The 9,975-nt window shown below is 39.8% G+C and overlaps 1 protein-coding gene across 2 annotated transcripts in view; it reads left to right on the forward strand.

Moving 5' to 3' along the window:
* The window catches only part of LOC146458887 (uncharacterized), a 50,250-nt gene extending 43,027 nt beyond the window's left edge, over nucleotides 1-7,223 (forward strand). For both annotated transcript variants that reach the window (XM_085090197.1, XM_085090196.1), the window contains 7 exons: nucleotides 1,004-1,170; nucleotides 1,866-1,934; nucleotides 2,869-3,044; nucleotides 3,633-3,729; nucleotides 4,328-4,504; nucleotides 4,836-5,020; nucleotides 5,557-7,223. In XM_085090197.1, the coding sequence (XP_084946323.1) occupies nucleotides 1,004-1,170; nucleotides 1,866-1,934; nucleotides 2,869-3,044; nucleotides 3,633-3,729; nucleotides 4,328-4,504; nucleotides 4,836-5,020; nucleotides 5,557-5,896 (1,211 nt within the window). In that variant the 3' untranslated portion in view covers nucleotides 5,897-7,223. The remainder of the gene's footprint in view (nucleotides 1-1,003; nucleotides 1,171-1,865; nucleotides 1,935-2,868; nucleotides 3,045-3,632; nucleotides 3,730-4,327; nucleotides 4,505-4,835; nucleotides 5,021-5,556) is intronic.
* Nucleotides 7,224-9,975: the final 2,752 nt, after the last annotated feature.

Genomic DNA, 9,975 nt, shown 5'->3' on the forward strand with positions numbered 1-9,975 from the left:
AAACAACAGCACACCAAACATGAATTTCATCCAAATGGTGATACTCTGGGATTTATTTCAGAAAGTCCAAAAACTAGAACAACCCGTTAAAGCTTATCAAATAGAGTTCAAAAAGATCGTAGTTTGGATTATTGCATGTCCTAAGCCGACCTAACTCAGCCGAGATGACTGGGCGTAGATTTTAGCTCCATATATCGATATAAAAGGCTGTCTCAACAAGTCCGGTTGTTCGAAAGCCGATTAACGCTAATCTATGATTAAAAGTTAACCGAGGTTTTCATCTCACTCGTTAAGAATGTTTTTTAAGGATAATTTTAAGCTAATGGTAAAGAAAAGTTTAAGGCAAAACTGAGGGATAAAAATCTTTTGGAAGAATTCGTATAGTAGTAAATAAACTCGAATCAAAGTTCACGTTAACCCAGGATTAGCTTAATCAGGCTTTGAACAACTGGACACAGAAGTACATAATCATAAATTTGTCCCAAGCTGCTATTAATTAGCGAATGGTAGAACCTCTGACTGGAACTAGACGGTAACATTAGCTTCGATGAACATTGACCTGTCAAATGAAACTGAAGTTTAAAATGCTATTTTATAAGGCTAAAACGTTAAAAAATTAAGAAACCAAACGTTTTGGGCTAATTAAGTCATCTTCCAGTTGGGAAATAGATTTCAGATAGGAAAAGTCACGCACATTGAAACAGTTCATGCTAAGGCTGGTTTCCATATGATCGCGGATCGCAGATCACAGATCGTAATAAGGTCTGCGATCGTCTGCGATCATATGGAAACTACTTCTGCGATCGCGATCGCAGACGATCGCAGAAGATAGAACCATCTATCTAAAGGCTGGTTTCCATATGATCGCAGACGATCGCAGACCTTATTGCGATCTGCGATCCGCGATCATACGGAAACCAGCCTTTAGGAGTCACGGTAGGTCACGGTATTAGATAATCAATTTATTGTTTCAAATTACTGCATGGTCACCGCTTATGTTTAGACAGCACCGTTAGAAAAGGTTCCATTCCGGACGTTGTCGGTAGAAGCAAGGGACCACAGTGGTCACCAAGGCTGGAACGCAAGCGGCAGGAAGACGCAAGGAAAGGCAAGAAAAAGGAAGAAAAAAGGAAGACATTAGCTGAGCTGGCTTTAGAGGCTGGTTACACGGTAAGATGTAGTTTATTTATTATTATTTTTTTAATTTTATTTAATTTGCCACACCTAGGACACACTTGTTACAACAAGATACGAACACAAAACAGAAGACGCCGAAAATCATAACAGTTGTAAGGAAAAGGAAAAGTAGATGGTAACAGTGGTCGCGCTATAAAAAGGATAGCTCCTCCCACCTTTGTTACACAGTCACCTCTTTAGCGTCACATTAGGGATGGCGGACATATTGAGCGATCTCATTATTCCAGTGAACGATTTCCTCCTGTTTCCTTCTCGCATTTTGCCTTATAGATATAATTTGGTCTTTTAAATCATACTTGTCATTAAAATACAACCTTACAACTTTTATGGGCAAAGAGGGCTTTTCAGTGACAATTGCACAAATGAACAAACTAAAAAAATTATAAATGATTATTTACACAAACACTTCACATGTACGATCTACAATTATTATAATATATTTAGCTAACTATAAAGTCTATAAAACACAGATCCAGTTAGAATTCCCCCATTTCTGTTACCGTTATAAATTAACAATAAATGACAATTATAATTGTCCTTGTTAAGGAGCATAAGATGTCACAAACGAAAACCACCCTCTAATAATTAATTATACGGCACCAAAGGTTTGTAGACTGCAACCACGTCCTTTACGTGTTTTTTTTTTCATAAATGATTTGAATTTGCAGACCAGTGTAAAAGAAACACCTGCTTACGAGACCGAGGCTCTTCAAGTGACTAAAGGCGAGCCATCTAAGGTAAATGTTGTGCATCGAATTAAAAGACGTCTTTATTTTCCTGTCGCAAACTACAAAATCAAATAAAGCAGTTTAAAGTAGATTTTGGTTGTCTTAGGAAGTGTGGGATAACTTGTAAAAATAGACGTTAAAATTTACTATTTCGATAATTCCATAGCGTAATGAAGGTTTGACCGACCAATAACTGCAGTAAGGAATCTCCAAATTTCTCGAATGTACTGCAACTATTAAGTACGTATCTGCTTCTTCGGCGTTTCCTTTTTTATGTTCCCTTACATAACCATGCAAACTTTAAACCTCATTATGATCTCAGATGCTTCCACTTACTGACCAGCAACTTACAGACCAGTGGAAGTGTTTGCCATCTTAGTATGGTTTTGGTTGTTTTCGTAATTACACTGGCAGTTACCCCTGGTAATACCGGCTCTTTGAAAAGTAGGTAGTTTCCGGACTTATCAGGAATATCAGGTTTAGCAAAGCGGCTTTGCAAATTAAAGAATGACTCTTTGAACAACAAAGCCTTGGTTAATTGAACTATGAAGGCTTAGCGCCCGTTTCCATGCAGGGAGGATGACCATAGAGGGCTGTATTTACTGAAGTATTAAACGTCGTGTTCTTTCTGCGTTTGTCGGTATTAAATAAATTTAACTTTTGCAGCCAGGAAAAAGTAGGCGAGTTAGCCCTTGCTTGACACTGTAGTTAAGATGAATCCTGTCAACTCAGCTATGGGTTGATCACCAGCAGCGTACTAGGGTCATTCTTGTATCAGATCAACTTTAAGCTTTTTTCCTGCAAACCAACCGTAGAAAACGTATAATGCTGGGTTGATCCCCTCTCTAGGCTCATCCTCCTTCTAAGAAAATAGGGTGTTAGAATAGAGTACACCATGGATTTACCGGTCTTTTCATGCAAGGGTATTGCTGTTTACCTTCAGGGAAGCCATGAGAGTTTGTTCAGTGACCCTGGGGAAGAGCATTACAGTAGCATTCCTGTCACGGGAGAGCTGTACGTGAGTCTGCGATATGAAATGCGGTCTAACAAGTTTGAGGTGCAGGTTCACAGCGCCAATAATATTGCGTCCGCTGATCCCAAGAAAGGCTCTTCAGATCCGTAAGTATATTTATTCTTAATTTATTAAAAACTGAATCATTGTATAATGAAATTTCAGTGATTTGATTGGCTTAGCGGCCATGGTATATGAGTCATTACTACAATGCCCGAGAAATAGTGACCATTAAATTGTCTTCTGGTTGTTCTTTCAAAGCGAAATCAGCAAGATCTAGTGATATTTCTTTATTGTTTTAAATAAAACAAATTTTCCACGAGCGCGCGTTGGATATGAGATAATAGATAGCCAACGAGGCGCAAAGCGCCGAGTTGGCTATAATCATCTCATATCCAACAAGTAATAATTATTTTAAAGCCTAAGCGGTGGCTTTTCAAGATAACTATCTTTCTCTGTAACGTAAAAACCTGCATGCATGAAAAACCGTTTGGTTTAGTCTTTCGATTCCGTAAAGCAGCTCTCTGTAACAGACCTGGTAACGGTTAGGATTTCTCCATGAGTTTGCCAAAAACTCTACCAGGGAAGTGAATTATCGTGTAGTTGTAGTAAAATGACGCTATCATGAACATAGCCTGTCGTATTCGCAAGCTATTCATTTTCTCTCTTGTTCATACTCTTCATATTTTTCTCAGTTATGTCAAGACTTATCTTCTGCCGGACAAACGAAGCAAGCGCAAAACAAAAACAAAAAAAGATACCTTGAATCCCAAATTTGACGAAATGTTGGAGGTAAGGTGACACGATGAGTTGACGTTCTTGTGTTGTGTCTTTTAACATTTCTCTCGCGATATTGTGGAATAAGCTCTGACGCAACAAGATTATTCTAGCATCATCATCATCATCGTTTCTTTTATGTGTATACCGGGGTATTGGTTGAATTATATAGAAAATGCACCATAGGTTCCAGCTATGTAAGGGCCTATCTAGACTGTAAAAATTTTGCTTACGACTGTTCCATGCGATTGCTAGAGCGCGTCACGCAAAAAATCGCACACAACTCTCGTCTATACCTACGATTGTCGTAGGATTTTAAAACATGTTTTAAAATCCTACGACATTTTTTGTGACGTACACGACAGTCGTAAGCGAGTTGTAGGTTTGATTTACACGAAACAATTTGTGTCGTAGGCCTGTCATAAGCTTGTCGCGTGGGACAAAGTCATACCGTGTAAATCGCCCTTAAAGTAATGAGGAACGTGGTATGCAATTGTGCACGTTGTTATCTGTTATGAGCTATTTTGACTCCTTTCTTCGATGCCAAATCCGTGGTGTACGGCTACATTTTTGTATATTGTTTAAACTCACGGCTTTCCACCTACTTTTCTAGTATTTCATAGGCTATGATGAACTGCTGACGAGAACCTTACAAATGAGTGTGTGGCACAAGATGATTGGACGGAACTGTTTCCTGGGGGAAGTGAAAATTCCAATGAACGATTTTATGGAAGCACATGGGAACTCACTCCAACAAACCATCGCTAAATGGTTTACTTTGACAGAAAAGGTAAATTTTCTCGACCTATAGCATACAATAGATGTGTGAACTTCTCATTAAATTTCATTAAATTAAAGAAGAAAGGGGCTCGGAAAAGAACGAAAAAACAAATAGGTGGACGGACGCAAAAACGAAAGAATGCCGGCATTGACAACTGACGAATGGAAGGAACGGACAAACAGACGGACGAGAGAGGACCTACGGATGGACGGACAGACGAAGGTTGAGCAGAAAGTTGGACGAACGGACGAACGCATGAACGAGATGATCGACAAAAGGTATGGTTGGTAGATGGAAAAAGACCAAAATTGACCTGCATTTTAATTCCATTATTTAACAGAGTGACGAAACAGACGGATTGCCGTCGATTCCATGTGAATTGGTTTTGGCTTTGAAGTACGTTACTGCTGACAAAGTGAAGCAGAAAAAGGGAAGACAGAAAGGGGAATTACACGTTCATCTTCTGGAGGCTAGAAATCTACCAGGAATGGACGCTGATGGGATGTCGGATCCGTACTGTAAATGGTAATGTTCAGTTTTTAAAAAAAATAGAAAACGTTCACTTGTCAGTTGCCTGCTGTCAACCGCTAGAGCCTGCGGCCACGAGCCAAGATTAAGCTTTATTAAATTTGCTGTAACTTTTCAGTTGACAACATTCATTTGCCTGGAATGAAAGGAACAAAGGTTCCTTTATGGGTAGTTGCGTGGTCGAGTGGTTAGGGCACCGGACTTGGAATTCGGAGGTCCCGGGTTCAATTCCCGCTCTGGCTCTGGAGTTGTTTCTCGGTAGCCCCGAGTTCAACTCCTCGGCCGCGCTTGTAAGTAGCCAGCTGGTCTGCATCCTGCCAGTTGGGATTTTTGACCATGTTATGTCCAGTTCTTCTTTGTGAAGTTTAATGCTCGACCCCACTAGCACTTGTGCTCAAAACACTTCCGAGGGTAAATAAAGGTTATTATATCATTACATTAGTTGAGTCAGTTAATGTTTCAAGTATGAGCTACGTGTTCAGTCCTGCAGTTGGCGTGCTTGCTAATTTCCTTGACTTTGTATTTCATCACAGCTATCTTTTACCGGAGAGGAAAGGAAAATGGAAACACAAAACGCCAATCATTAGACGAACCCTAAACCCTACTTTCAACCACAAGTTTTCCTACGAAGAGGTTTCCCCAGACGACCTGAAGGAAAGAGTCCTAGAGATTACCATTTACGACTTCGATCGCGCTTCGGCTGACGAATTCCTTGGCGGCGTTCGATTAGGCCTGGGTACGAGCACCAACGAATGGGATGACGCTACTGAAGACGAATGTCAAATATGGCAGACGATGCTGAGTCGGTCAAATGTATGGATTCAAGTTGTAGTGCCCTTGAGGTCCAGCATGGTATCAAAGAAAAACGTTTAATTTAATCGACAGACTTTGTTTTGTGAAGCTAGTTGATTGATTGTAAATGATCCAGTTTACCTGACTGGGAGATTTTTGGTCCCTATAGGGTACTCTTAGTATTCCAAATGTATAGGAAGAGAGAAGACGCTTGCCAAAAGCTGATCAAGGGACCTTAACCCTTTAAAGGGAGGGGTTCACATGTACTTCAGTAATCACATTCTATAATTAGTCTAAGCAAAATGACTGATGACCAAAATTCACAGAAAATGCTAGTGGATTGTACTCATATTGTCGATATTGAATTTAGCGTTGACCCGTAGGATTTATTCCACGGTTGATGTGCTTATAGTTATTTGCATGCGAAATAACGCAATCATATGAAAAAATTACCACCCGAGTTACCTATTCCCCTCCGAATGGTTCATAAACAACAAATTAAATTAAACAGGCTTGGGTCATAGCGAGCAAAGGGGGAAAAAGTATTTTGATTCATGGACATGCGCAGAACTGTGAACCCCTCCCTTTAAGCCCTAATAGTGATCAGAATCAAATTTCGTCTTGTAATATCAATGCTTATTCAACCCCTGTTATCATGAAAATTAAGGATATGATCACCCAAGGAATTTTGTAAAAAAAGTATGGGGACAAGATGGGAGAATTTGTTCTTTGATATTAGGGGTTAAAGAGTTAAACTCTCCACATTTTTGGCTTTATACCCGACCACCAGTCACAGCTGAGCAGTTTAAGGTAAAGTGATCTGTTGTTCACCGAACCAGTCTGAGGATGAAGGTCTAAATTACAGGCGTTTGAATGGAAAAGCGCGGCTCCAGAATTCTCTCCCGACAAAAAATTAAGTGTTTGGCTCTACGGCCATTTTCCGCGATTACTCACACTCTAACTTGCTGATAGCTGTTGATGTACCTTACGGAAGGACCTTCCATCTCGGTAATCAGCTGCTACGATGAGATTGCTATTGCATCAAGTTGAAATACTTGACAAAGAATACTAAATTATTGACGAGTAACACTTTTCGTAAGAATTTCTTGAAAAGGTATCCCCGTGACAGAAAACATCCATACTCATACTCAAAATTTAAAGGTGGGAAAAGATTTCATCTTTTTCACTGATATGAAGTAGCTCGCTTTGCTTAAAACCGAATTTCAAAATATTATTATGGGAAAATAGAGTATTGAAAGGGGCTAGCATATTTTTTCCAGTGTACAGAATTTTCTTCAAATGGAAGGAAACTTGAAATAATAATTAAATATTTAGGCAATTTTGCAATTAACACAAGCTCATTGCAGAGAAGCAACTGATCAAATAAACATAAAAACACCGAAGTGTAGTATTGACTAATTTTTTTTTACCGTCGGCTTAAATATAGGAAATTAAGAATAAGAAAGCAGCATTTTTTCAATTAGAAAAAAAAAAGTTAAAGAGTGGTAATCACCATTGAATAATTGCCTGATTATAGCTACGAAAATAGAACAGAATTTGATGGACAACCCCGCAAGTCTTGTTATTATTTACCGAAGCACGCCGACAAGCCGGACTGTAGGTTTTGTTTTAAAGTATTTCCCCCTAACCCCTATCCTTCAGTATACCCTTTATGAAACAGCTCCCGCATGACTCGTCCCTGAATGCCAAGCTGTTTGTCAAGTTTGCCTCCATAAATCTGCATTTGATTAGTCAAGTTTTAAATTCTTGCATGTAGGAAAAAATTTGTCAGCTTTTTCCTGGACAAGCGTCCTTGTTCGTTTTCGACGGCAGAAAATATTACAAGAGGAGGAAAACGTTTTTCACCCTTAACAAAGTGCGCCAGATTATAATGGAATTTGATCCCGGGCCAATCCAACAAATTCTCCCAAATTGTTGTGGCGTGAACTACGGCGGTTAGATTCTTAGGCATCCTCTCTTGGCTGTGTTCAATGGATCGTTTAGGATTAGGAATGGTACCACGAAATTTTAGAAATTACACAGTTTGAAAATTCGAAGGACTTGCACCAAATCAGGATATCAAATTGATGCATTTATCCCGTTATTTTGAATCTTCTGGCGTATTCAATTTAAATATATCAAGACAGCTTACACAACTTACATCGAATGAAACGGTTGAGCTAGGGTTAATATAACCGCTTTTACAGTTTAGCCGTATCTTCTGATCTGATGTGTATATTAAAGCTGAAACTTCACGCGAGGTTCGCTTTCTTGAAAAACAAAAGAAACGCACGCGCATTCTGATTCTTTCCAGGCCTTCCTTGGCCGTTCGCTTGGCCTCGGTTCTGACGTCACCGAAACGAATTGAGCGTGAGGGTTTTGCAAAAAGCCGTACAGGGTTCTGTTACATTTTCACCCATTTTTAGCTCGTGGAATCCACGAGACCATTGGGATGCAGGTCTAGCGGTGAAACGGGTCAGGCGTAACAAAAGGAACATCGGAGCCAATAGTAGCCTTGGATTTCCCAATCAATTCACGATCGTCTCGAAGTCGCCTTTTGTCGGCAGCCAATCACCGTTATCGTCTTCATCACGTGATCCGTCGAGAGTCTCACATGTGTAAAGACGTTCTGTCGGTTTGGTAGCAGCCGTTTTGACTTTTGTAGTTTTTGCATCTGTTGTTGGACAATCACTTTTGTTTTAAAGGTGAGTTTGAGTAATTTTCAAGCTTTGCCAGCTATATTTATGCACTTCCTTTGTCTACCAAATCGGCAGACTTGTCTTTGGAAAAAGCATCTACACCTCAGTGCAAGCACAACACAGACGCTCTCATAGCAAGGAATCTTATGACCAAAATCGAAATTGTTAATGAAAAATTTATTATCACCTTACACTTCAGGAAACACCAGGTTTACAAACTGAACAGATGCGAATCGAAAGCCCTTGTTACTTTTAATTAAATCTAAAGACAAGAAACAGAGCCAAGTTTTTTTTTCTTTTTGAGGCAAGCTTCCTTTATTGACAAACCAAGCACTATTTCAATATTCTGAGAACCATGGATCTTGATGCCTCAAACTCCAGTATGTTAGGTATTAAAATTACTTGCCAGAAGACACACATTCGTTATCAATACTGTAAAGAAAATGGGGAACAAATAATCGGAAAAGAAAAAGGTACTATAACTAGCATTAACTCCCGGAGACTGCTTTATTCAGTAGTAAAGACTGAGGCTGAAAATTCTGTCTGAGAAATGAATTAACTCTGCAGTGTATGTCAAAAGGGCTTAAGTAGACCCATAAGGAATTTCCTACTGAACTTTACTGGGCTAGAAGGCCATAAGGCTAACGCTCATGATTAGTAGGAAATTCATGGCAGCACTTTAACAAACACTGCAGCGCTAATTGTCGGGTCCATCATTTGTGTCAATAGTGCTAGGACCACAATATCCATTTACTGGAAAATGAAAAAGTGCCCTAGAATCTTAGGGAATGATAACTCGCTCGGTGCCGGAATATTACTATAACTCTGTGGCAACATTGCAGCTAGAACACTGACTTTCATGTGGGGATATTGAACAAAAAAAACCCAGGTTCAATACACGCCGGGTGGAAACACATTCTCGAAAGTTGTAGGGTATACAGTCTCTGAAGTTGCTAGCCTTACGCTTCATCTAAATGCTGAGAGTCTACAAAACAAGTCAGGAGAAACAACAATGCTCATAAGCGACTTAGGAGAGCAAGAGGTGGTCATAACTGAAACGAAGATTGGCGGATCGTATCCCAACACTCAATGCTCTACCAGTAAACGGCTACAACAAACATTGTAATGACCGTAACAAAATAGGAGGTGTCATTATTGCTTATGTGGCTTCAACAGTTGCCGTTTCAAATTCTTAAGCTACCAAGATCGTGTAGCCATTTGAGGCCTCAGCCAGTAAATCAGCCTTTGGCAGGGATGAAGTAGCAGTACTGGCATTGCAAAGGTCTCCCAAATCTTTGGGGGTACACTACTACACACGATTGGAGAATGGACAAAAGGAAGTTAGTTTACTCCTGGTTAGCTCTTACAAAGCAGTTCGTAGTAATCACTGGTGACCTCACTGACCTTTCAGCTACCCGCAAAAGAATGAGTCATCCTTTCAATTTTTCAGGAAATGCTTGA

This window comes from Pavona decussata, unplaced genomic scaffold (genome assembly GCF_977016875.1).
Source record: "Pavona decussata unplaced genomic scaffold, jaPavDecu1.1 SCAFFOLD_226, whole genome shotgun sequence".
In the NCBI taxonomy this organism is placed as follows: domain Eukaryota; kingdom Metazoa; phylum Cnidaria; class Anthozoa; order Scleractinia; family Agariciidae; genus Pavona; species Pavona decussata.